Here is a 25,674-nt window from a genome sequence, read left to right as displayed (position 1 = left end):
GGTATTCAATTCTTATAAATCCTCTTTTTTTTTTGTTCGTCTTTCTCATAAATCCCCTTTTTATGTTCTCTCTGTTATTACTTTTTTGTTATTTCGCTCAAGCTAATTTTTTGTTATTTTTTTTGTCTCTTTTTACGAAGTTACGTCCTAGCTATTTATTTCAGAAAGCTATACTCTTAGTCATTTTTTGTTATAAAGTCATCTTTATTATCTTAGATTTTTTATTTTCCTTTGTAGAATCAAATCAATTTCACTTTCTTCATTTTCAAATCATGAGCAATCAGTTGATATTGGGTGTCCTCTAAATATTGAACAATTTCTTCATGCGCGTTATCTCCGTCATCTTTATAGATAGTGTATAATGCCTGCAATACTTTTACTAGCAATTGTTCTCTATTTATAAACTTCTTGAGCATAACATCAAACCTCTTCATAGCCTCAGGCCTTGCTAAATTCTTTGTCGCCAAATACTTATAGATTTTGATAATGTTGTTGAAATTACTAATTGATTTATTCTTAATCTCAATATTGTATATCCTCGCGAATAGTTTCTTTATAGTAAGTTGATCTGCTTCTTTGAATTCCGGGACATTGGCTACTAGATCGATTTCACAATCTATTAGTTTACCTAAAATGTTCAAACAACAATTCTTAATCTTCTCATCTTGATCAAACAGAACCTGTTTTTGAAGGTTGAAATCAAGTAGCTTTTTAGAATTATTATCATTTCTTAACAAAAACAATAAATCACTAATCAAGTTATTCCGCAATTTCAAATTTCCGAGATCGCTAGTGATTAGTGTTTTGTCGAAAAACTCGATAAAAGAATTTAATGATCTATAAACACTCAAATTTGATCCACTGATTGATCCGATGGTCAAGCATATACCCTTCAAAAATTCTTGGGACCTTTCACGGGTTTCTTGATTCAAATAATTATCATAGTAAAAGCCAAGTACAAAATTATAATATTGATAATAATCATTACCTTCAATAACTTCATGTGCTTTCTTTAATAGCTCACTATCATTTGGAAATTTTAATTGGATCAATAATATCAAGGCCTTGTACTTTATTCTATCAATTATTTCACTTATCAATCGCAATAGTTTCAATTCGACAGCTATCCCATAGCGTCTAAAATAGTCAAGGTTATTTTCTACTACCTTTAAAGTTTCGTAACGAATCTTGTTACCAACATCCCCTTGTTCACTTAACGTGTAATCGAACATTTGATCAATCACTGAGTTCACAAATTTTTCACTAAAGTGGTCGTTCGGAAGCATTTGACCAATACTGAAGATTAAATTCATTCTGATATCAAAGGATTTGCTTTTGTCAAGAACCAATTTCAATATTTGTTCCAAATAATTGTGTTTGATCAAGAAGTTGATATTTATGTAACCAACCGACCTCGAACTGATAAGATTCCCATTTCTGATGTAATATAAAAACTTATCATTGAAAAATTTTTCATCCCCAGCAGTACTGAGTAACAATTTCTCATGTTTAGATAGTCTCAACAAAAATGATTTGAACGTCTCGCTAATTTTGTCATCATTTTGTCTAATTATATTGAATACCAAATCACTGAGAATATATTTAGGTATATGATCATAATACTTGAGAGATACCGTCAAAAGATGTAATATTTCTTCACCTTTAAAGACTGAGTCTCTGTGGAAATCATAACTCATGGACATTAGTCTCTTTTGTATTAATTCAACCAGCAGTTTGTCATCGGTTAAGTCAATTATCGTGAGCAATTCAGCCACTGCAAATAAAACACTCTGAGTTTCTTGTCGATCTAAAAGATATTTCATACACTCCAAAACCCTTGCCAGATATTCTTTCCCTTTCAACTTGAATAATTTTCCAAGTAAAATTGACGATAATTTGCCACTTTCTTTATGGAGAGAATAAACTCCCTTGCTGATCCCCATCAGCTTTATTATTGGTCCATTATCGCCAATAATACTAGTTTGTGAACTCAACAAGTATTGGAAAAAATCATCTTGCATTGAAGGTATTTTCTGGAAAACCGTGGTTGAATTTTCCAAAAAGCAGGCATCCACATCATTCAATTTGTTAAATTCTAGTAGCTCGACAAATTTAACCGAGTACTCATGGGCTATTGTCTTGTCAATCCCTAACTCATTCCAAATCAATGAACCATACCGTCCAATTATTTCTTGGAGTAATGCACTGGTCGATCGACGAATGATTAAATCATCATCAAAACAAACCATGAATATTAAATTCTTAAAAATTGAAACCAAAATCTCCTTGTACTCCTTCACTAAATCGCCATTATATTTTATAAAATTCCAAACCACGTACAATGCCGCGTCTCGGATATTACTTCCAGTTAGTACTGAGTTGATTTGTGGTTTCTGGAAATAAAAGAATTCTCTTAATAGCAAGTAAACAACTTTCAAATGTTGTCGAATTATTCCGCGCTTAAGAAACTCTGCAATCACCACAAAAACTCCGTGGATCTGGTTCATTGACACCATATCAATGTTGACGGTAATGTGTTGGTTTATATCTACTTCTTCAGGATTTTCCATGAAATCATCGATGGCATCAATGCCAACTTGGCTAAGCACACTATTCAATATTTCTATTTGGAACTCTTCTGGTAAAAATGCCGCAATTTTCGCAATATTTTTGCCGTTGGAATACCTAACAATCGTATCCTTGCTATTTATTATGGAAAGCAAGTTGGAAATGATCACCTCGACATTTTCAATTTCCTCTTCGGAATTGATGAATTTTGTGGTTAGATGACCAAAGTTCTTAATAATTAGTTTCGAAATTATTGGAAATTCTTTACTGGATACCTGGTCGAACTTTTGTGATACAATAAGATAATGAATTTTCAATAAATCGCTATGGTTCTCATAATTGACAAGCTTCAAAATTTTCAACAAAATTGACAAATGAACAATTGTTTGGTTTGATGACAACCCGCTGGCATTTGCTTGTAAAAACGTATAATAATTCTTCAAATATTTAGTCGAGTCATTTCTTGAAAGAAACTTGGAATAAAGTAAGATATTCACATCATTCAAATAACTAACAGAACTATTTTGAAGCAATAGTTGATCGAAGCAGATATTTTGAATCAAATCGGAATTCCCCAATAGAGCGTCTAATTTGAATGGCGAGAGGATCAACACCGATAGCCATAGCAAAAGAAATGATATTTCGTACCAATGTGTACTATTTGATCCCAATGACAAAAGGTCAGTTAATCGGTTGATAATCGTGTTGAAAAGTTCGATATCTGTGGACAATAACGTACTGATCAAACTCAACCCTCTGATCTTACAAAAATTGTAAATGATCTGGCATATTGGATTTAAAAGCAGTGGATCATCAGCTAGCGAATCAAGGTACAGAATGGAGAGTTTTCCAATGAACTTGGGCAAAGCTTTGTCAAGAAGCTGGGAATTGATTTGAAACTCATTGATCAACCGAATAACGTCATTGATTTGCACAATTTTCCCCAGCAAAACACGGTCAATCGCCTTGTCTATATCATTCAAAATAATATCTTGGTTCTTAACAATCTTTATCTCATTGTTTTCCATTGTATTGTGTGGGAATACTGCAATTAAAATTGTACATATAAATTCGGAATAGATGAATCGATATATCCTTTTTGGATTTTTGTGTCACGTGCATGCATAAAATCATCGGAAGATTTAGAAAAGGGAAGTGCTAATCACATAACCTAGAACTGGCTATCTCATACTATGTTTGTAACAGTACAGAAAATAAATGAAGTTTTGATTATTAAAAAAAAAAAGAAGATAAAAAGCATTTTAATAATTTGAAATAAAAAAAAAAAATTGTGAATGGACTAAAAAAGATGAGCGAAGAGAGGTTTGAACTCCCGATCCCTATCGTGCTTAGGTCAAATTTGACTTCAACGTAAAGATAGTGTCTTAACCACTAGACCATACGCCCTTCGATGTTTACATGGAGATTATTCTTTGTGATATAAGATATATATCTGAGAAAATGTCGGGGCTCATAACTCTAATAACAAAAAAACACCATTATTTAGCGTTTATTTGTCTGTTTTCAATCTAATTTATAGTTCATGTTAAAGAAATGGGGCTACGATTTTCCCTCATACCCAATATCGTATCAGAAGCTTATTTTCTACTTGTTATATAGAGGATCTTTGTGAGGAAGGATGACGCTCATACAGCAAAATAGATTTATATTTGATTGTTTTGATTGTTTTATTTATAGCCATATTAGATTTTCTATTAGTTGAAATATTTAGAATTGTTATGACTGTGCTTTTATTTTATTTTACGATGGTATGGCATTAGGTGATGCAAGATTTTTAATCAATCATCAATGGTTGTCAACTTGTGAGTCTTGAATCAATAACAAACGGGTATGTTATTTTGTACCCTATTATCTTCTATTCATTATCTTTAAGTATTAAAAATATAATTTTGGGAAGCTTTGAACATTCATGTTAACTAAGAAATATCTTTTCATGAAGGATGAAAGGGAGAATTTGTTCGAACGGTTCTAAATTGATTGATAATTAACCAAGTTTCCACAATAAAAGCACAATGGTCTTCGAAAATCTATCTAGCTATAATCGTGGAATGAATTTTATATTTTTTACTCTATTTATTCTGGGCCACCAAATTTGAGAGTAGGGTTGCTATAGTAATATTATAATCGATATGCTGAGAAAATCCATGATGTTGATATAGGCATGGGAATCGAGATGGTTACTTATTTCAAAGTTACAGGTGTGACTTACGAGTATGTTTTTTCATGGAACAGAAGTAAATAATGGGAAAAAAATTGGGTATTATCAATATCAAATATTTCAAAAAGATTTCGCATGGAAAACCAGTTGAGATTCCTCAAGTTTCTCGCTAAAATGAGGAATATCGTGGTTTGGTACCCAAGGTGCGCCGAGACTAAAAAAAATTTCAGAATTTTTTTTTTTACTTACTTTCTTAGCTTGTTTTATATTTCCAAGCAACTATATAGAAATCATCCAAATCATTCACCGTTATTATAATTATTCAAGGTAAAAATGGATATTTTTAGGGTTTTATCAAGAGGTGCTTATGTTAATAAGAACGCCACAAATAAGAAGTTTATAAATAGTGCAAGAGCAAACGATGAGATAGATGAGGGAAAAGATTCAAAATTGAACCAAGAAATCGATCAGGAACTAGATTTCTTTCACAAAAGAAAGATCGTCAATAAGGCCAAGAAGAATGCTGCCGAAAGTGATTCAGAATCAGAGGAAGGTGTAGAGCAAAATCAAGAGAATGATGAGGAAGATATTACGGTTGAAGAAGCTCATGCATTGAGAAAATCTCACAAAGCGAAAATTCAGGGTGAAGATGTTCCTCTCCCCATCAAGGACTTCAACCACTTAACTGCCCGTTATAACTTATCGAATAATGAGAAATTGTTGAACAACTTGGTGGATGCTGGCTTTGTCAACCCAACCCCGATCCAATCTGAATGTATCCCAATAATTTTGAACAATAGAGATTTATTGGCGTGTGCCCCAACCGGTTCTGGTAAAACATTGGCATTTTTAATCCCATTATTCATCCAGCTACTTACTAATTCCACCTCTCAAAAGAAAAATAAAACCGGGATCAAATGCTTGATCATTTCCCCAACCAAGGAATTGGCAACCCAAATTTTCAACGAATCTGCCAAGTTGAGTAAAGGTTTCAACTTGTCGGTCAATGTGAAAATGCTCACCAAATCTTTAGCTGGTAAATTAAGAAACGACGTCATGACTGATCAAAAGATAGATATGTTGATTGCCACCCCTTCAAGATTGGTTGAATTGATCACCAATGAAAAGATAAAATTGGGAAGTCTTCGATACTTGGTATTTGATGAAGCAGATAAATTGTTCGAAGGTGATTTCTTGAAACAAGTGGATAGTATTATCAGCCACATTGAAGAAACTAATAATAATTCCCACTTGACAAAATTGATGTTCAGTGCCACAATTCCTTCCCATGTCGAAGAGATTTCTAAAACCGTAATGAATGAAGATTGCATCAGATTAATCATTGGGAATAAACAAGCGGCCAATGCCAGCATCGAACAGAAATTGGTGTTCTGCGGTAATGAAGATGGGAAATTATTGGCTATCAGAAACATGATCCTCAATGGGGAAATAAAGCCACCAGTGATCATTTTCTTGCAATCTATTATCAGAGCCAAAGCGTTATTCCACGAATTATTGTACGAAAACTTGAAAATCGACGTCATCCATTCAGAAAGAACCACAACACAAAGAAACCAAATCATTGATGATTTCAAACAGGGTAAAATCTGGGTGTTGATCTGTACCGACGTTTTAGCAAGAGGTATCGATTTTAAGAATGTGAACTTGGTGATCAATTATGATGTGCCAACTTCCAGTGCCAACTATATTCATAGAGTCGGTAGAACTGGTAGAAATGGTATGACCGGTACTGCTGTAACATTTTACACTAAAGATGACGTTACTCCTCTCAAGTCGATCATTAACGTTATGAAACAATCTTCGAGTAATAACCTTGAAGGATGGATGGAAAATATGGGCAAGATCTCAAAGAAGGAAAAGAAACAAATGAAGTTCAAGCCAATAGAAAGAAAGAAGATCTCTACTGTTCCGGGAGCAGTGGTTCATAAAAGAAAAATGAAGAAGCAAATGATCCAACATTCCAAGAAGGTACATAATGATAAATAGTGGTAAGATAAATAGAATATTATAGTTTTTTGTATACTAAACAAAGTCTGGCTTATTTTTTTTTCCTTTACTAAATGTAAGAGCAAAATATATATACATGTATATCCTATAAAATTTTCTTCAAATCAACATTTTGCGACCCCCTTTTAGCGGATTTGATTTCCTTGTCTCTCCATCCAATGAAAAATAGCACTCTAAATGTAGCTGGATAAATAGTTCTACCTGTTTCATCTTGAACACCGTAAAACTTTCTATAAATTGGGTCAGCTGCTAACAAAGTCTCTTTGCTCAATGGTTCTCTTTCGAACAAGCAGTTATTTTCACCCATTAACTTCAACTCATCCATAATCGTCAAAAGGTCAGGGTAATCAATTACCACTTCATCAATATCGATGGTGACCATTTTGTAGCCGGCACGATTGAGTAGGTTTCCCAAGTCTTGGACGGTGACAAATGGTGACACATGAGGGGATAACCCCCCTTTTCTTTCCATTTCTGCCAATTGTAAAGATGATCGAAGTTCAAATAAGGTATCTTGGGCAAACATCGACCCAATGAAGATCGAATCTTTTTCGTCGAGTAAATTATAAGTCTTCACCAAAAATTCCGGCAAGTTGTTGATCCAATGCATACAGAGGTTGCTAATAATACAATTGAATTTCTTGTTAGTGAGCATTTCATGATCCAAGCTTTCTTCGTCCCCGTGGATTTTTGTGAATTCGAGACCTTCCGCTTTATGATCACACATGTCCAACATTTCTTTACATGAATCAAGCATGTATATGTTTTTGAATTTAGATTTCACCATATCAACTTCTTTGGCAAATACTTCATCTTCGTTACTTTCATCCCCGGTGATCGAGGTATTCACCAGAGAACTTGGCTTGCTCGCCAACAACGATTCCAAATGACCATAAGATGATCCGATATCTAACGTGTTTTTGAATTTTCTGTTAATGAATGACAAGGTGGAAATGATCTTCTTGATCGATTCGTTTTTCAAGTATTGAACATTCTTGAATTCTTCTGGGGTTTGAACCAAAGGAAGTCGTTTCTGCTGTAGTTTCACACTTCTATCGAAGATCTCATGACTTGGTCTACTTCCTGTTGAATAGTATCTTGGCTTTAAAAGATTCTTGCCGATTCTTAGCATCCTTATTCTATATTTGTGGATAAAAAAAGGGGGGTATTCATCATATCGTGCGGTTTATCTTCAAGTTTTCAAAAAGCCTGTTGCCAATGATCCGTTGGATTGGTGCGTCAAAGGAAAAATAAAATAATAAAAAAATTTTTTTTTTTTTTTTTTATTTTAGTAAGAAGAGATGATCAATCTATCAATTATTATCCAACATGTCTACGATATTACCTCCTCCTTCAAAGAAACAGAAGAAAGCTCTCCAGAGCTATAATACTCCTGAAACCGCCCCAGGCAGTCAGACTCATGAAGTGACGAATATTACCGTGAGTTTCAAGTCTTCAGAAACTGGTGAATCTCTTGGAGGAACCCTTCGTGTGCCTAGCAATATCAACCAAAAACAGCTCGAGAAGCTCATTAACCAGCTCAATAATTCGGCTGATGATCCTGTTCCTTATGAGTTTGCAGTGGTCATTGATGAAAAAGACCAGCTGGTGGTTGACATCCGTGACAATCTTTATGATTCAGTCATCAAGCCAGGCACCAAGACCACCGAAGACCATTTGAAGATCATTTACACCCCACAGTCGGTGTTTAAGGTCAAACCAATCACTCGTTCTTCCTTTGCTATTGCTGGTCATGGTGCAACTATCCTCACTGCGAAATTTTCCCCAATTAGCTCCTCTAGAATGGTCACCGGTTCAGGGGATTCCACCGCAAAAATATGGGATTGCGACACTCAAACACCGTTCAAGACCCTTAGCGGCCATTCTAACTGGGTTTTAACTGCCGAGTACTCTCCAGATGGCCAGTACATTGCCACTGGGTCCATGGACAACAATATCAATATTTGGAATGCCAATACTGGTGAACTATTAGGAACACTAAGTGGCCATTCTAAGTGGATTACAAGTATTAGTTGGAAGCCACTCCACTTACTTAAGGCTGGTGAGCCTTTAATGCTTGTGTCTGCTTCCAAGGACAGTACTTTGAAGGTTTGGAATGTCGAAGCTAGAACCTGTACTTATTCGTTGAGTGGTCATAAATCCAGTGTTTCTTGCGTCAAATGGGGTGGATACGATACAATCTATTCTACATCCCATGACAAAACCATCATGATGTGGAACCCAAATAATGGTACTCTTATCAAAACTTTGAAATCACACGCCCACTGGATCAACCACCTTTCGCTCTCGACAGATTACCTTCTTCGTAAAGGTCCATACACTTATAATGAGCCAGAAAATCGTAAAGTTGCCAAACTTCCAATCAATGAGAAGATCACCATTGCTAAAAAAATTTTCCAATCAGCCAACCCAGGTGATAAAAATGAGCGCATGGTGACCGCCTCTGACGATTTCACTATGTACCTTTGGAGTCCGTTCAGTCAAAATAAACCACTTGGAAGAATGCATGGTCATCAGAAACTCGTTAACCACGTTGCCTTCTCACCAAATGGTAAGTATATTGTCAGTGCATCATTTGATAATTCTGTGAAACTTTGGGATGGTAAAGACGGGAAATTCCTTGCTACTTTCCGCGGGCATGTTGGTCCAGTTTACCAGGTTTGTTGGAGTAGTGACAACAGATTGCTTGTTAGTGGCTCGAAGGATACTACTTTGAAAGTTTGGGATGTCAGAACTAGAAAGTTAGCCGTTGATTTGCCAGGTCATAAAGATGAGGTTTATGCTGTTGATTGGAGTACCGATGGTAGAAGAGTTGTTAGTGGGGGAAAGGATAAAATGGTTCGTATTTGGACCCATTAAGAGGATTTCACTTTATATATTCATTATACTGTATAATATAGATCTTGTACAGCCAGAAAAAGTAATAATAATGTAGAATTATCTTGCGCTACAAGAAAGTATTTCATAAAGGGGCATTAATACGACAAAAAATATTCAGATTAAGTATATATTGGAAATTTTGAGACAAAAAAAAAAGGATTAAGAGAGGACGACTTAAATAATAATAATAAATAGAAAAAAAAAAAAAAAGATAACAAATTAACAAACTAAACTAAAAGATTTTAAATATAATTAATTTTTAAAACAAAAAAAATAAAAGAGCAGCAAATTGACAGTGAGATGAAAAAAATGGTAAAAAATAAACACAACTGAAAATTGAAAAAAAGGAAACGACTTACAAAGTCGTTGAAATCACAGCAAATCATGATAATAATAATAATAATAATAATAATAATAATAATAATAATAATAATAATAATAATAATAATAATAATAATAAAAAGAGAATTGCCAGAGAATCATTGAGGAGGCGGTAAATAATAACCCAACGTTTTTATTTTTTGTTTTTGTTTTGTTGGTGTACCTACCCTCACATAATCACACAACCAGCTTTTTCTTCTTCGGCCTCTTCAGCAACGCCCTTTGGCTTTGCACTCAAGGCACATCTAGCAGCCTCAGTGAAAGCTTCATTGACACCCCTGTTCTTCTTTGCACTACATTCCAAGTACTTGAGGGCCCCAATCTTTTTGGCCATAGCAAAACCTTCTTCATAAGAGATCAAACTACGCCCACGGCCAGCCGCAGCGTCTTCAGGATCCTCATTGGCTCTCAAGTCACATTTGAGAGCAACGAGAACAAGGGCCACCCCTTGGCAGTGTTCGGCAATTTCGCCAACCCATTTACTCTCGACGTTTTCAAGAGAGTCAGGAGAGTCCACAGAAAAACAGAGCATGATAGTGTGAGTATCACTGTAACTGAGAGATCTAAGACGATCGAATTCTTCTTGACCAGCAGTATCCCAAAGAGAAAGTTGGACCGCTTTGTTGTCGACAAAAATATCGTGGACATAGTTTTCAAACACCGTTGGTTCATAAACTTGAGGGAAGTAACCTCTGGTAAACACATTAAGGAGAGAGGTTTTACCACAGGCACCATCACCCAAGATAACGATTTTACGTTGGACTAGAAAAAAGAGTTAGTGACTAAAAAATGATAAAAAAAATAAGAAATAAAAATGCTATGATATCGTTATCGTATATGACACGATAGAGAAACATCATTGAGGTGGTCATTATACATACTTGGCTTCTTATCAGCACCACACAAAGGCATTTTTAAATAAGTATGTTTATCTGATTAATGGATTGAGATTGAATAATTGTGAATATTGATATATGTATATATATGAATCTGCCGATCTATAGTAGCCTTTTCTTATATACCGTGTCACCAATTGTCGCTATAAATCAGAATTGAGTCAATTGAAGAAGAGTCAACCAGTAAGATAAAATGCGCAAGCCAAAGAGAGTATCGAGAAACCAGTGGGGATGGAAGGGTTTCAATAATAATAAATATGTAAAATATCTATCTAAACAGTAACTTGTTTATATGAAACTTTTTATTTATATTTATGTATTTTTTTTTTTTTTTTTTGTAAGTTGTTGTAATGTGTAATTTTTCTTGGAGCTCTCCGGACAGGATGGAAAACCGATCCGGCAGACCCTACAATAATTAGTTATTCGAAATGTTTGTTGTTTCTATTTATAAATATCATATCTTTTTTTTTTTTATTAATTTCATGATCTGGTATTCTTTCTGTACGCCTCTACAAAAAGACCCTTGTTAACTATATCGAGTTGAGCTCCCACAAGCCTAAGGCGACCAATTTCTGCGCTCTTTTCCCTGATCGATTGTAAACTTTGGTGCTCGTCGAGTAATTCAATTCTAATACGGAACATTAGAGCCCCAAAATTAGTCAACAATTCCCATAAATACGATACAACTGGCTTTGGAATAGGGGTGGTTAACTGAGATGGGGTCAACTTCATGGCAAGAATCTTCAACTTGTGACCCTTCTTTGCTTCAGTTACCACACTATTATAGCCCTTATTGTAAGGAAGAATCGACTTCCCGTTAGAGGTGGTCCCCTCAGCGAACAAGTACACCACTTTATTGGCGTAGTTGGCCAATTTCACTGGCGGCTTGTTGGGTTTTTCAAGACTCAATGCACTGGTAAACACCTCCCATACCGAAAGTTCGACCAATGCACCGTCTTTTGTGAAGGTCAAGAATGAGCAGTTTGAGCTGATCAAATAAAGCACCATGCCGTCCAATGGCGAGGTATGGTTGACAATAATCACGTCTCCTGGATGGGGCATGTTTGCTTTCTTTAATTTTGTGTTTGATCTTTTGATTCCTTCAATCGAAGCATCGTAACTGCTGCCAAATAAATTTGTACTGAAAAGGAAGTTCAATAAAAATGAGATAACCCATCTGCGAACAAATGCCAACGGGACCATGCAATAAACCAACGAATAAAGCATTAAAGGCGGGGTCCTAAGGAGTGCTAACACGATTTTTGGCAACGTTTGGAGAACAGCGATGATAACATTTGATTTCTTTGGCTTTGACACCGGCATGAATGGGGAGATCCCAGTTCCTGGGTCTCTCCACTGGGTGAACTTTTCCATTATCGGGTTTATGTATTTATGTATTTATATATATATATCACCAATTGCTGACAGCAGCTGACTGATACCGTTTGTTGCCGGTCATCGCAAAAAACGTTGACAAATTTCCAACATCATGTGCCAGCCCCACGGTACGCCTCTTACAAAATCGAGATCACTAATATACTAAAAACTAAATTAATCAAATAATAACAATTTTAAGAAGTGAAGAACAAACGATGCAAATATATATATATGGATTTTCAAAATCTATCAAACATTAAATCATAACTTTTTTTTTTTTCTTTTTTTTTTTTTCTAGAACAAACAATTTATCAAACAATTTTAGAGTTTCTTGGACTGGTAGAGGCGTCATTATCAAACATGTTTTCCAAATATAAACTTGGAATGGTTCTTCCTCTTCTTGAAGTATGGTTTATCAGTGAAGAGCTCAAGTCAGCTGGTACAGGAAGAGAGATCTCACTTTGTGAAATGTCTAGATTATCATTAACCGGCTGCGATAAGGTGTCAGCCAAGGCTTCAGAGGATCCTATGAGTTGCGATCTTCTTTTCGATTGCAAAAGTTCTGCAGTTGGAGAAATATACATGCTCTTTTTTCCTGCTGGATCTAATAGTTCGGCACTGCCACCACTGTTTCTGCGACTACCTGCTAAGATACTGGAATCCGAAGCATCAAGGCCTGCCATCGAAAGCATACTGTTTCTGTTGACGTTTATGTTAGAAGGCATGAGAGAGGACATATTTGTTGAGGTAGTTTCAAGTGGTAAGCCGAGTTGGGAATTCGATCTGGAATGAAGAGAGTTGCCGAGATTTGACATTGTATAGAATGGGTTGTTATAAATCAGAGTATTGTTAGTCTCTGTGAAATCGGTGAAATCCTTTTCTGGCATTGGCAGGTTTGTGTGGAAATAACCTTTTCTAGTATTTTTACGGTTAACGACAGAGGTGAAAATCCAAATCAACATGACAACAACGAGCCCAAAGAATACCAACCCCGCAAAAGCGATGAAGACGGTACCTGAAGGCTGAGTGCTTCTATGGATGTATGGATTTGCCGAATTTTCAGGCACAGTGACTGTCGGAAGAGTATAGGAGGAGGACAAAGTCGGAAGCTTTGACAGAGATGTTGAAGAGCTGGATACTGTTGGAAGGGAACTTGAGGATTTTGAGGAGGAGGAAGATGAGGAAGATGCAGAAGAAGAAGAAGAAGAAGAAGAAGAAGAGGAAGAAGAGGAAGAAGAGGAAGAAGAGGAAGAAGAGGAAGAAGAGGAAGAAGAGGAAGAAGAGGAAGAAGAGGAAGTTGAGGAAGTTGAGGAAGTTGAGGAAGTTGAGGAAGAAGAGGAAGAAGAGGAAGAAGAAGATGCAGAGGAGGAAGATGCAGAGGAGGAGGAGGAGGAGGAGGAGGAGGAGGAGGAGGTCGAAGATGTGGTATCCGCTCTCTTTATGAGCTCGAGGCTGTGACCAATGTAATAATCGAGACTGTCCATGATACTTTGGGTCTTGTGGACTGTTTGGCTCGGAGGGAATATGAATAGAGTGGATTTTGAGAAAGAAATGAATGTAAAAAAGATTGGAATGTTACAGATCAAATCAAACAACTCCTTGCTGCTGCTCCTCCTGTTTGTGCCCCTCACGTGATAGTCAAAGCCCCCTCCCGTCTATTATTAGTCTACACTCCGACACCCACAACAAATAAACACCCAACTCTCGTCAACAAAACCGTAAGAGTATTGATAATGATAATAATAATAATAATAATAATAATGATAATGATAATAATAATGATAATAATAATGATAATAATAATGATAATAATAATAATAATAATAACAACAACAGTAATTCTAGATAGTCAATAAACATCACAATATAGGCCGCCAATGACCAAATAAAAAATTACTAATAGCACGCAACAAAACCTCAATTCGCACCGCAAAAAACCTCATTGATACCCTGAATATTGACGGTTCTTATTGCCATCATTATTACATGAACCATCAAATATGAGCAGTTTACCCCTTGATAATAATGATATCGACCTACCGGAATTAGAAGAATTGGAATTCGATGATGATGATAATGACAACGAGGTGATGATTCCCTGCAGCACCCCGCTTCCTCCACATCTTTCCAGCATTGTCGTCCCCAGTTTCTACAAATACCCCAAGATATACGTACCCCCATTGAACTTCTCGGTGGTGGAAGACGGGATATATCGCTCGGGTCATCCAATAAAGATCAACTTTGATTTCCTCGCCCGACTCAACCTCCAAACCATCATCTATTTGGGAGACAAAGAAGACCAGTGTGATTACTACCGTTGGTTGAAGAATCAGAACATCAAGTTCCACTATATCAAAACAGAGTCATCTTCTGAGCCATTTGTAATGAACAACCCCGACAGTATTGTCAAAGCTCTCAATTTGATTGTCGACAAGAAAAACTTCCCGATCTTGGTCCATTCAAACAAGGGCAAGCATCGGGTTGGGGTACTCGTGGGGATCATGAGAAAAATCCTCCAAGGCTGGAGTCTAAGTGGGATTTTCGACGAGTATGTCAAGTTTGCTGGGGGCAAAGGCGAAGCGGACTTAGAATTTATGGAACTCTTCAACCCCCAGTTACAGCTAAATTTGCAACATAAACCGGAATTCGTGAGGATTGATTGACAAGCATAAAAGTTTGGTCATCCAATAACCAAACAATGATACTGACTGCTCTTGCTAAATGCAAGAAATCAAGAAAAGAAAGAAAATGGAAGACAAAGACTATATTTAAACAACCTGTCAAGTATATATATTTGGATATTTGCATGCAAATATGCACATTTGGATTCAACAGCAGCCCACTTAGAGTTGATTAAACCCTATAAAAATAGTTTATTTTCTGCTCTTACATGATTTGAATAGATTCGATCCATCTAAGGAAAATACAAAAAGGCTCCAAAAATTTTTGGGACTTTTTTATTATTATTATACACATGTTCTCTTTCAACAGCACCATATTGCAGAACTCGTACCATTATAATCAGATGCATAACCTAGTACTTTCCTCATCTTCTCTTTCTTCTAATGACATTTGTAGGAACCATCATCTTATTTTTCACTGGCTTTTTGGCGGTTTTCAATCTGTCAAAATCCTGTCTTGTTCCCACCCTTATCATCTTTCCTTGTAACGTTTCACCATTCAATACAAGCCCAGCTTTTCCTGCATCCTCTACTTTTTTAAATTCGACGAGTGCCACACTATCGATGCTTCGCAAATCAACCTTATTAACAGGGCCAATTTTCTCTGAAACATATTCGACTAATTGATTCACATTGACGGTGTCTGGCAAGTCCAAAAGGCTAATGATTCTGTTTGAGATATCGCCAGTGACTTTCTGATCAGTATCAAAATTCTCGATAACCTTTTTGATTTTCTTTTTAGCTCCCTGTTTTGTCGGATCAGACACAGAAACCAGGATTGGCCGGTTCCCAAAATCCATGGCCATATCCATTTCTAATGCCCGTGTTGCTTCATCAGCAGTTTCAAACGTTATAAACCCAAACCCATCATTCTTTCTACCATTAGACACACTTTTATGACTTAAAGGTAAATGAATTTTTTGAATTTTCCCATACGCCCCAAACAGTTTCTCTAATAGCGAAGCATCAACTTTGAAGAAATCAAGGTTGTTGAGGTACAATTCTCTACCTTCCTCGGCTGCAGTTTTCGATCGATGATGCTTTTCTTTTGGATTAGAGATTTTCACGGTTAATGGATGAGGAAACTCATTTCTAAGCTGTTTATGATCCAATTTTTCCACCGCGGCTAACGCCTCCTTCAGGGTTGCGAATTCAATATAACAGAATCTTCTATCAACATTATATTTCAATGATGGGAACCGAATAGATATAACTGTACCAGCTTGTTCAAATTGTAGTTTAAGAGTCTCCTCAGTTTCCAGAGGAGAAAAATTGGTAACAAACACTGTATTATTGATAACTCTATCCACTCGAATCTCAGAATCTCTGATTTTCTTGTAGGTTTTGGTTAACGATGCTAAAACTCCCAGCTCACTAGAAAATTCAATGATTGCTTGATTGTTTAGCAATTTAATATCCCGTATGGCACCGCATTCCACGAAGAAAGCTTCCAACTCTTGTTCGTTTATATTAGATGGCAAATTAGTGACTTTTATTTTAAGATGTTCTCTGTCTCTAGAATTTTCCACTTTCATTTTTTTGAGCTTTTTAGGCGACTCAATTTCTTCTTCATCTTTTTCAATATTTCTCTTATTAGACAATATCTCCTCTACATCCTCGGTTGGTTCCGCAATTTCCGCTGATCTGGCCTCCCAAAGGGATTCTAAAGCATATTGTCTTTGACGTTCTGCAAAACTGTATGACTCTGCAGTACCGTACATTTGCTCATAAATCAACCATTCATTCAAGATTGGCTCAGGCCATTCTAATTGCAAAACCGCTTTACTCGCAGTGTGATAAAGTTTCGATATAGTTTCGTGATTTCCAAACCGTTTCTCAAAATCAATACATGTCAACCAAGCCCAATGTCTGTCAGGACTTGCAGAAATGATTTTTTCAGTGACAGATCTTGCTTCCTCAATATCTTCTAACTTAATGTATACTTCAAGAGTTAGTCTTTCGACGGTTAACGCTGGATCCCTATTTATCAATGCAACCTCCATAAATTGGGCACAATCTTCATAGATTTTCTCCATATAATAATCCAAGTCGACGCTTGTACCCTTGAGCTCAAAAATTAGAATCTGGCAAATCAATTCATTCCATTGCAGGAAATCTTCTAAAGATGCCGCAACTTTAAGTAAATGGGTTCTAACATAATCGAAAAATGTCGAACTGACTAATCGAGGACCTTGATATTTGAGGTATGTGGCCCAGGAAAGGTACAGGTCTTCGTAATATTTTGTCAACTTTGGTAAATATACCTCATGGATTTGGGAATTGATCAATTGTTGGACTATCATTGGTACTTTACCGGTAGCTAGACTTTTTAAGATCTTGATAAACTCGATCCAAAAAATGAGAAACTCATCAATTTTTCCAAGATCACTACCCAAAGACCGTTCAAAAATAGAAACAATGATTTTTAAAATCAAAAGCTTTCCATCTGTTGCCTTCGCCTTATGGTACAATCTCCTCAAGTGCTTGAGATACTCTAGCCAGCCATTATACGAGTCCTTATTCTCTGCAAGTCTCACTTCATAGATTTCACATTCGGCAACTATACTTTTACTCAGATTGTAGAATTTGCTTCCCTCTTTCATCATTTCAACACTGGTATGGTAATCACCGTTACTGAAGTCACTCACCGCAGCACTATAACTTGACCATGTATCATCAATTCTCAAATGAGGAATACAAAGAAGTTTCATATACCAATGACGCACCGCCTCCTGATCCTCATGACGAAACGAGTGTTCTTCTATCGACGATCCAAACCTCGATTGGAAGTATTTATCAAAGAAAGAAAATGTGTCTTTGATGGAATAAGCAGCAATCTCCATTGCCGCCGTGAAATGCGTTTCAGCAGCGTCACCATCAGTGCAAGCTTCTATTAGAGCCCAATAGTTCTGGACCGTTTGGAATGTATTCGCTTGATATAATAGACTAGGATGAATATCACCACCAGTCTGTTTTATATGTTCAATCCATTGTGTAATTTGTTGGGGGTGAAGCACAAGGAATTGTTCATTTTTTCCCACAGAGTTGGAAATTTGGACATCATTTAAAAACAAGATTCTGTCGAACTTATCCACCACCACACCCTCTAAAATTTGATCGCTTTCATGTTGTTGGGACATGGTTGAATTCTCACGGAGGTACTTCTGAAGCTTCAGTACTAGCTAGTACAGGGAAGAATAAGAACTTTTTTTTTTTTTTTTGTTCCTCTTAAGATCTATGCATCCATGGATATGGAACATGCAGGAAGATATCATACAAAAATCTATTTTATTCAAATATATCATATATTCAATACTCATGATCCATAATTATTAATAAATGAAAAGCAACCATGTAAATAATCCAGCTATCTCTTAGCAACTTTTGTAGAATTAACCTTAGCGGCAAATCTCAACGAATTTATCGTCTCCGAAAAATGGCTCTTGTCCGGAGAAATATTCACAAACATTAACGTTTTAGAGCTTCCACTAAGCGAGTACTGTAATAAATATGTCAATTTACTATTTCTAAAAGGAACATGACTGGAATTCTGGTTCCCTAAAGCATATATGACGTCCCCCAAGCAGCTTAAACTCTTGTTGATCGCTTGGGTTTCTTTAAGTCTGCTACCAGTCACCTGAGAATGCGATAATCGTTCACTACCAGCCAAATCAATCAAGTTAAGCAATCCTTCACAGGATTCACCTGTAACATGATTTGCACCTCTAATTATAATTCGAAAAATACTGTGGGATCTTGAAGAGTGTTCGTTTGCCTTGGTGGCGGCCACGGATTTGTTATTATTCACCTTCACAAGGATATCATTCAACATTCCAGGGGAAGTCAATTCAATTTCTGTGACATTAGTGACAGTGGTCCTTTCGTATGCTGCATCATGACGAATCTCATATTTTGATTTCTTAGATGGACTATTAGGAACAGACCCAACGTTTCTCAGCAATACTGATGCTGGCCGCTGAAGTAAATCATTTATGGTTTCGTTATAAATTTCCAAAAATTGACCCGAAATATTATAGTCCCAACCTTTATCTTTGAGAGCCTCACTGGTTTGGAAAATTTGGTGCACGGCTCTTGGAATCATCCCATCCTCTTTAGATGACATGGTATAAGTCTTTCCCGAGCCAGTTTGTCCATAGGCAAAAACACAAACTTTGTATCCATCTAAAGCGCTTTGGACGAGTTGGGAGATTTCTTCAAAAATATCAGTATTGTTTGAAGATTGAGAGAAGACTTTATCAAAATTGAATGTTAAAAATTTGGCGGAGCTTGAACCCCTTTGATTTTCGTTTTTCAAAACAATTTCTCCACCTTCTTCAAAAGCATCAGGGAAATGCATTTCTAGAGCCTCATTAGTATCCTTTGGAGGCCTTACTCTACAGAAAACCCTGATATTCCCTTTTAGGTCGAGAAGTCTATTGTGGAGTTTCCGACGATTCGCCTCTTCTTCAATCAATTGTTGCCGAAGATTTTGTTGGTGAACCTTGGAATACTCAATATACTTCTGGATTTCTTTGATTCTCTGATCTTGTTGGTTGTGTTGATGATTTAAATTTCGACACTCATTTTTCAAGTTTATTGTTGATTGATCCAAGTTTTCAGTAATCCCCACATATTTAGCCACTAAGAAGGAGTTTTGACTCATTTTCGTAGTATTACTTTTCATTTTCAGATCAAGTTGATTGATATTTTGTTTGATCAGCGCAATTTCACTATCAATGCTATAAGCTTCCTTCTTTAAATTGCCCATCTCTTTCTCTCGCTGCGCTAAAAATTCTCGTTCATTTTGATAGTACGCACGGTCCATATTCTTCAAAGTGCTCTGTAATTCTATATCTCTATTATTCCAAAGACTTCGCAAATCCGATAGCTTTTCCCGTAACAGGTTTCTTTGATTCTCAATCTCCTCTATTAGCTCATCATTGATCAATGATTCATAGTTCTCTTGCATAGCCAATTCCTCATGCTGTTTCGCTAAGTCCAACTTGTCTAACTCATATTTGAATCTTTCTTGCAATTCTACCAACTTTCGTTCTTTGGTGTCTCCCATTTCTTTATAATCCCTCTCATTCTGGGCGTAGGTCTCGCGCAAATCTTCCACCAAATCGTTTAATTTCAGATTTTCTAATTCATATTCATTTTTATGAGTCCGTAGAATCATCACATCGTTCTGTAATTCCGATAATTCTTTCTCTTTAACTTCACAATCGCGGTTCAATTTCTGTAACTCCAATTTTTTTTCAAATTCTATACCCCCTATACTGAAAGGTGATCTAGGAGTGGTGTTGTTCTTCAAAGTCATTGTCAGATCAGTATCATTCATTTTCTTCAGGTGATTAATATCAAGATTAGCTGGACTCGCTAAAATATTTCCCGATCCAGTGCTAAAGCTTCGCGATCCGTCACTCTTAGCTCGATTTGCAAACAGTAGCGAAGTGCTTCTGTTCAACCCTGACTTGTTTCCATTGAAGCTACCAGAGCTCGGAATGGGTATTCCCAGGGAAAACGATCTTTTTTTGTTGAATGCTCCGGAAATGCTACTGACATTGCCGTTATTATTATTATTATTACTATTATTACTATTATTATTATTATTGTTGTTGTTGTTGTTATTGTTGTTAATAATATTATCATCATCCAGAAACCTCGGTTTTTTGAATTGCAGATCCTGTTTAAGTTCTTTTTCTGAGAAACTTGATTTGAGAGTTGGTTCATTAACATCTAGCTCTGAAAGAATTCCTTTGGTGGAGGTAACACGGGGTAATTGTTTCACTGGTATTGCACTCCCTCTAAAGGAGGCCAATCTTGGAATCTTGGAATCTGATGGCGCCATCATTGTACTCCTTCTGTCCTGGAAAAGAAACAATTCATTAATAAGAAGATTCTAAAAGAAGGAAAATAGCAGAAATTGACTGAAAGTGAACTCCAAAAATTCCTGGCATGTATTTTTGGCAGCGAAGGGAACGGTCACCGATGATTCAGAACCTGCTTCGAAGTATAAGGAACGATAGGTGTAAAAAAAAAAAAACATTTACTATGCGCACCGAGGAGATGAGGTCTTTGAAAATTTTTTTTTTTTTTTTTTTTTTCCCCGTACACTTAAGGTAGTATTAGTTTAAATAAAAGAAACACTTTTAGCATCTTCTTTGACTAGAGATTGTTTTCTAATAGTGTCAATAACATAACTATTAATAACTATTAAGAACATTTAATAAAAATGGCTTCAGGAAGCAAAGGAAGTATCAGAATAACGGCAAAGAAGCAGAAGCTTCAAGACAAATCAGCTAAACCAACTAAAAGTCTACCGGAAAAAGATATTGAGGAAGACAAGTCAATATCAAACGAAGAAGAAGAAGAAGAAGATGATGATGATGATAATGATGATAATGACAGTGAAGAGGAAGATGAAGATGTTGATGAATTAGAAGACGATGATGACGAAGTTGACCTTGACCAGGCAAGTAGCAGCGATGATAGTGATGATGAAAAACCAGATGATGGAGATATTCCTCACAGAAACAATAAACCAAAGCGTCATAAGAACGATGATGGTACTGAATCATTTTCTAATGCCATTGGGGCCCTTCTTAACTCCCATTTGAAGGCTCATGATCGTGCTGATCCAATTTTTGTACGTCAAAAGAAAAGCATATTGAAACAGAAGCAGGATGAGAAGCTTGAATTGAAAGCCAGGAAGATTTTGAACTCCGAAAAGAAGCTTCGAAATGAAAAATCTCATATCACCAATCTTTTACCATCAGCAGAGGCCAGCAATGCCAGGCAAGTTTTGGAATACGAGCGTAAATTGAAGAAAACTGCTCAAAGAGGGGTAATCAAGTTATTCAATGCTATCTTGACCACCCAGGTAGGGGCCCAAAATGAAGTCAAAGATGAGAAAATGCTTTTCGGTAAGAAAGAAGAGAAAATGAATGAAATATCAAAAGAGAAATTTATGGATTTGGTCAAGGCTGCTAAGTAATCACGGTTCCTACCATACTTTTTGTCTATTTTTTATGTAAACTAGTTCTTATTTCATATCATTTCCTACATGTCATATTTTTTTTCCCTCACACTCTCTCTATTTTTTCTTTAAAAAAAATTGTTTTGTTTGCCTAAGGTGTCGATTAATTACGTTTCTTTCCTTTTCGTTTGCTTTGAATATTAATCTATCATGATTGTAAAATATTACACTATACACAAAATTTAAAGCCTACCATCAGTGCTTCTTTTCTTCTTCTTCCTTTCTGGCAACCTCCACTTGTTTATCAAAATCGTCTTGCAAAAACTTCTGTAATCTTCTGATTGCCCAGTTCTTACCAATGAATTTAATATCAGGATCACTTTCACCTTCACTGAGGGTGAAACGCTTCCAAAATGCAGGGCTTTTAAATCTATCGTCTTCGACTGGGAAATTTCCTGCATTGTGTCTGATTTCAGCCACTGCTTCTCTAAGAGTCGCAGCGATTCTGCTTCTTAGCTCTTCGGCTTCCTTACTAAACTTCAATTTCTCACTCAAATCAAAAGGATTTGCTGGGTCATAGTGCTTATCCACCAATTTACGCCATTCGGCACGGAACCCATCAATGATGGCATCATTGATTGGGTCGCCGAAAATCACATTGATTTCATGACGGAAGTTGCGAGGCAAGAATCTTTCAAGTGGAGATTCCGCTGCCGACTCAGGAGCAATCTTCTCAAACCCTGTGGAGAAAATTGGCAATATAATTGGCGATTTTGTACTTTCTAAAACAAGACGAGAGACCCCCCAGTGGAAGTAACGCATGGAATTTGAATGTGGTGATTCAAGCTGAAGGACAAATCCTTCAGGGAAGATGTGGAACCAGCTTGGACGAGATCTTTGAATGGGCGATGATTGTTTGAGTTTTTCAATAACCGTGGATGACGGCTTAATTTTGTCACTGATGAATTCTGGTTTGGCGAGTCGCTGAATTGATGATTTTTTGATATTCGCTTGTACACAGGTTGGATAATACTCTAAATCCAAGGTATCGTCAGGGGAGAGGATTCTAATTGCAGCATCAATAGATCCTTGGAACGGACCACGCCCGAATCTTTCAGTTGCAAGAACTTTGCCCAAACTAAAGAAATATTTCAAGGCATTGTTGGTAAAACATACATTGGAGGCCCCGAGCCCCCATCTAATAGCATCAACATCCCTGTAGTATCTAAATGGTAAAATCCCCCATAGAAAAGGATCATCAACCACACTCATATGGTTCATGATTGTAAGTAGACCTCGATTTTCATTCTTCGATTTCGCTAAGGCATCATCAAGTTTTTCAAGTCCAAAGATCTTTGGTTTGTAGGCAGAATATACAAATGCCTTAGAAGCACCGATGACTGCAAGACAGGTGAGTTTACTCAAAGGATTCCAAAAAGACAGGTCTCTTGGATATTCACTGAGAAAATCATTTCCTCGTTGGAGTACATCTGGAAATGACATTTAGTTAATCCGGGAAGTTACTCCACAGTAGAATTAGAGTGCTTTTATTTGGCCTTTATTTATATTTGGATCAAATCCAATAATCTAGCACTACTTTTATCTGTTCCTTAACCGACGTTATAACGCTTTGAAACCATCATCAACCTGAAAACTGTGAAAGAAAAAAAAAAAAGATAAAGGAAAAAAAGTAATAAATTGATCACGTGTGTATAAGCACGTGGCTTCAAGGTGATTTTGAGATAGCGATTCCTATAATCATCTTACTATGGATTGTGCTCTATCATTTGGCTACCAACTGGTGAGCACTATTTCCTTGAATAAAGCTTTGTAAAAGCGTGGGCTCTCAAATTCTGCTTGTCCTGTCATAGTCTCTCCTAAAAAGTGGGATCAGCTTTAATCGCCCTCAAATCTATATACAAGCAGGGATTTCCAAAGAAGTATATGTCAGGATTAGTATAATCGTTTAGGTAATTCATGGCTGATATAATGCTACTATTCTACAAATTTATCTTTTGGATGGGGCAAGAACTCTTAACACACCGCACCACACTACATGAGTATCTTACTTAAATGTTATTACTCGGCATGTCCCTTGCTGGTTTCTGAGATTTCTCTAGTGCATCCGGATCTACAATACTGATTCTCGCTTATAACCATGTCCACGGAAAAGGGAGCACCTATTGTTTCAAACTACTTCAGGGTATGCTAATTAGCTGACGTTTCGGCTGCGGTTTGATACGCCAGTTGTTAATGTTTGGATGCTCTGACGAAGAATACTATCCCTGGGCAACTCAGGATTAGATTGGTGTCTAGAAGAATTAAAGAATGTAAAATACACTCCAAGCAATCATTGGTTATTTTAAAAAGCGCGTCTTGTCCTACTAGATGATAATTGAATATGTATACAATCAAAGCCTCAAGATTTGAAAGGCGAGCCTTCAAACGGTGCCTTAATTGCAAGATCAGCAAATACAGCTCAAGAAAGTATAAGGAGAAAAAAAAAAAGAACTTGCGAACCGTCTATGTTTGATTATTTTGCAGATGTGTTAATTTATTGCATTCTTCAGAGAGTTTCCAATCAATAAACCATGATTAGCCAAAGGCCTGGATAGCTTAGTCTTTGTTGTTCTGCATTATTCTACAATTTTTCGTGGCGTGTCTGTGTATTGTATTGGAAAAACCATGAACTAAAAAAGAAAATTTTTTTTGGGAGTAACTAAGAGGAGAGGGAAAGCGCGATCCATCTTTACTCAAGAGATAATTATTAATTGGTATATCAATGTCTTTTGTATTTCATATAGCATCCATTCCAATATTGATACTTCTCAGCAAAAGGCTAAACCAAAATACTAATAGAAAATCACTTACACCGGATATCAATGATAAGAAATTGAAATAAATAAGCTATTGAAAAAAAAAAAAAACTAAATCTAAAATAAAAGTACAAAGAGGTTTGTTTGAAAATAAAGCAGATATAACCCACAAAAGAAGTCACGAAAGCAGATGAAATAATAATGAACAACAAATTGGATTATCTAATGTTTAATATTCTTTTTTTCTTCTTCTCATCTTGCTTTCCAGAAAGACTTTCCAAACCCATGTAAATAAATCGACGCAAACCAAATTGAATCAAATAAAACGAGCTAAGGAACTTCATGAAAAAAAAAAGGAAAAAATCCAGCCTGTTTCTCCTTTGACAATTATCACCGGTTAAGTCATAGTCAGTAGAGACAATCAAGAACTAAAATATAGGATAGAAGAAACAATAAACAGAAAAAGTTAAGCAAGCAACAAAATAATAAAGACATAGGAGGTGAAACAAGACAAATGAAAAAAACTCCGCTTTGAAAAAAATCATGAAAGAGAAGAATAAAAAGGAACAATAAAATAAACCACTGATTCCTTTAAATCCAAGAAGAAGGGATAAAAAGTCTATAATAGAATAGTGTCGTGTTCTAATTCATTTCATCATATGGATAGCTGGAAAAGTCAAAAAATGAAAAGGTTTGAGAGAATATTGGAAAAAGCAAAATAATAACATTAGATTTTCAAAAGTTTTGATTGATTTATTTGTCTTGAATTTGAAATTATCGAAGGGATTGGTGTTGGTGGATATGAGCAGTTAATGGGATGTTTTGATTGTAATTATGTTGTGATTGTTACTTCTTTCTGTTGGTAGTT

General features: G+C 36.2%; 12 protein-coding genes across 12 annotated transcripts; 4 read left to right on the top strand and 8 right to left on the bottom strand. All coding sequences in view use genetic code 12, as the record gives it.

Moving 5' to 3' along the window:
• Nucleotides 1-239: 239 nt before the first annotated feature.
• CIN1 (Cin1p) lies at nucleotides 240-3,596 on the bottom strand (the record flags this gene model as incomplete). Its single annotated transcript, XM_064999753.1, has 1 exon — nucleotides 240-3,596. The coding sequence occupies one exon, from the start codon at nucleotides 3,594-3,596 to the stop codon at nucleotides 240-242; it is 3,357 nt and encodes a 1,118-aa protein (XP_064855825.1).
• A 1,484-nt stretch (nucleotides 3,597-5,080) lies between these two features.
• ROK1 (RNA-dependent ATPase ROK1) lies at nucleotides 5,081-6,754 on the top strand (the record flags this gene model as incomplete). Its single annotated transcript, XM_064999752.1, has 1 exon — nucleotides 5,081-6,754. One exon carries the CDS (start codon nucleotides 5,081-5,083, stop codon nucleotides 6,752-6,754), a length of 1,674 nt encoding a protein of 557 aa, XP_064855824.1.
• Nucleotides 6,755-6,860: 106 nt separating this feature from the next.
• On the bottom strand, nucleotides 6,861-7,907 carry DASC09_061670 (uncharacterized protein; the record flags this gene model as incomplete). The annotated part of the gene is made up of 1 exon (XM_064999751.1): nucleotides 6,861-7,907. The coding sequence occupies one exon, from the start codon at nucleotides 7,905-7,907 to the stop codon at nucleotides 6,861-6,863; it is 1,047 nt and encodes a 348-aa protein (XP_064855823.1).
• A 197-nt stretch (nucleotides 7,908-8,104) lies between these two features.
• On the top strand, nucleotides 8,105-9,655 carry RSA4 (Rsa4p; the record flags this gene model as incomplete). Its single annotated transcript, XM_064999750.1, has 1 exon — nucleotides 8,105-9,655. The coding sequence occupies one exon, from the start codon at nucleotides 8,105-8,107 to the stop codon at nucleotides 9,653-9,655; it is 1,551 nt and encodes a 516-aa protein (XP_064855822.1).
• Nucleotides 9,656-10,226: 571 nt separating this feature from the next.
• Nucleotides 10,227-10,969, bottom strand: RHO3 (Rho family GTPase RHO3; the record flags this gene model as incomplete). The annotated part of the gene is made up of 2 exons (XM_064999749.1): nucleotides 10,227-10,819; nucleotides 10,939-10,969. The coding sequence occupies 2 exons, from the start codon at nucleotides 10,967-10,969 to the stop codon at nucleotides 10,227-10,229; spliced, it is 624 nt and encodes a 207-aa protein (XP_064855821.1).
• Nucleotides 10,970-11,433: 464 nt separating this feature from the next.
• LOA1 (lysophosphatidic acid acyltransferase LOA1) lies at nucleotides 11,434-12,327 on the bottom strand (the record flags this gene model as incomplete). Its single annotated transcript, XM_064999748.1, has 1 exon — nucleotides 11,434-12,327. The coding sequence occupies one exon, from the start codon at nucleotides 12,325-12,327 to the stop codon at nucleotides 11,434-11,436; it is 894 nt and encodes a 297-aa protein (XP_064855820.1).
• Nucleotides 12,328-12,641: 314 nt separating this feature from the next.
• Nucleotides 12,642-13,814, bottom strand: DASC09_061630 (uncharacterized protein; the record flags this gene model as incomplete). The annotated part of the gene is made up of 1 exon (XM_064999747.1): nucleotides 12,642-13,814. The coding sequence occupies one exon, from the start codon at nucleotides 13,812-13,814 to the stop codon at nucleotides 12,642-12,644; it is 1,173 nt and encodes a 390-aa protein (XP_064855819.1).
• Nucleotides 13,815-14,330: 516 nt separating this feature from the next.
• Nucleotides 14,331-14,993, top strand: OCA2 (Oca2p; the record flags this gene model as incomplete). The annotated part of the gene is made up of 1 exon (XM_064999746.1): nucleotides 14,331-14,993. The coding sequence occupies one exon, from the start codon at nucleotides 14,331-14,333 to the stop codon at nucleotides 14,991-14,993; it is 663 nt and encodes a 220-aa protein (XP_064855818.1).
• A 383-nt stretch (nucleotides 14,994-15,376) lies between these two features.
• PRP24 (U6 snRNP complex subunit PRP24) lies at nucleotides 15,377-18,151 on the bottom strand (the record flags this gene model as incomplete). The annotated part of the gene is made up of 1 exon (XM_064999745.1): nucleotides 15,377-18,151. The coding sequence occupies one exon, from the start codon at nucleotides 18,149-18,151 to the stop codon at nucleotides 15,377-15,379; it is 2,775 nt and encodes a 924-aa protein (XP_064855817.1).
• Nucleotides 18,152-18,378: 227 nt separating this feature from the next.
• Nucleotides 18,379-20,865, bottom strand: KAR3 (Kar3p; the record flags this gene model as incomplete). Its single annotated transcript, XM_064999744.1, has 1 exon — nucleotides 18,379-20,865. The coding sequence occupies one exon, from the start codon at nucleotides 20,863-20,865 to the stop codon at nucleotides 18,379-18,381; it is 2,487 nt and encodes an 828-aa protein (XP_064855816.1).
• Nucleotides 20,866-21,246: 381 nt separating this feature from the next.
• On the top strand, nucleotides 21,247-22,008 carry RRP15 (rRNA-processing protein RRP15; the record flags this gene model as incomplete). The annotated part of the gene is made up of 1 exon (XM_064999743.1): nucleotides 21,247-22,008. One exon carries the CDS (start codon nucleotides 21,247-21,249, stop codon nucleotides 22,006-22,008), a length of 762 nt encoding a protein of 253 aa, XP_064855815.1.
• Nucleotides 22,009-22,245: 237 nt separating this feature from the next.
• Nucleotides 22,246-23,493, bottom strand: TAZ1 (lysophosphatidylcholine acyltransferase; the record flags this gene model as incomplete). The annotated part of the gene is made up of 1 exon (XM_064999742.1): nucleotides 22,246-23,493. One exon carries the CDS (start codon nucleotides 23,491-23,493, stop codon nucleotides 22,246-22,248), a length of 1,248 nt encoding a protein of 415 aa, XP_064855814.1.
• Nucleotides 23,494-25,674: the final 2,181 nt, after the last annotated feature.

Source organism: Saccharomycopsis crataegensis (assembly GCF_037102585.1).
Source record: "Saccharomycopsis crataegensis DNA, jcf7180000000098, whole genome shotgun sequence".
NCBI classification, from domain to species: Eukaryota; Fungi; Ascomycota; class Saccharomycetes; order Ascoideales; family Saccharomycopsidaceae; genus Saccharomycopsis; species Saccharomycopsis crataegensis.
This window is presented reverse-complemented; position numbering and strand designations above follow the sequence as displayed.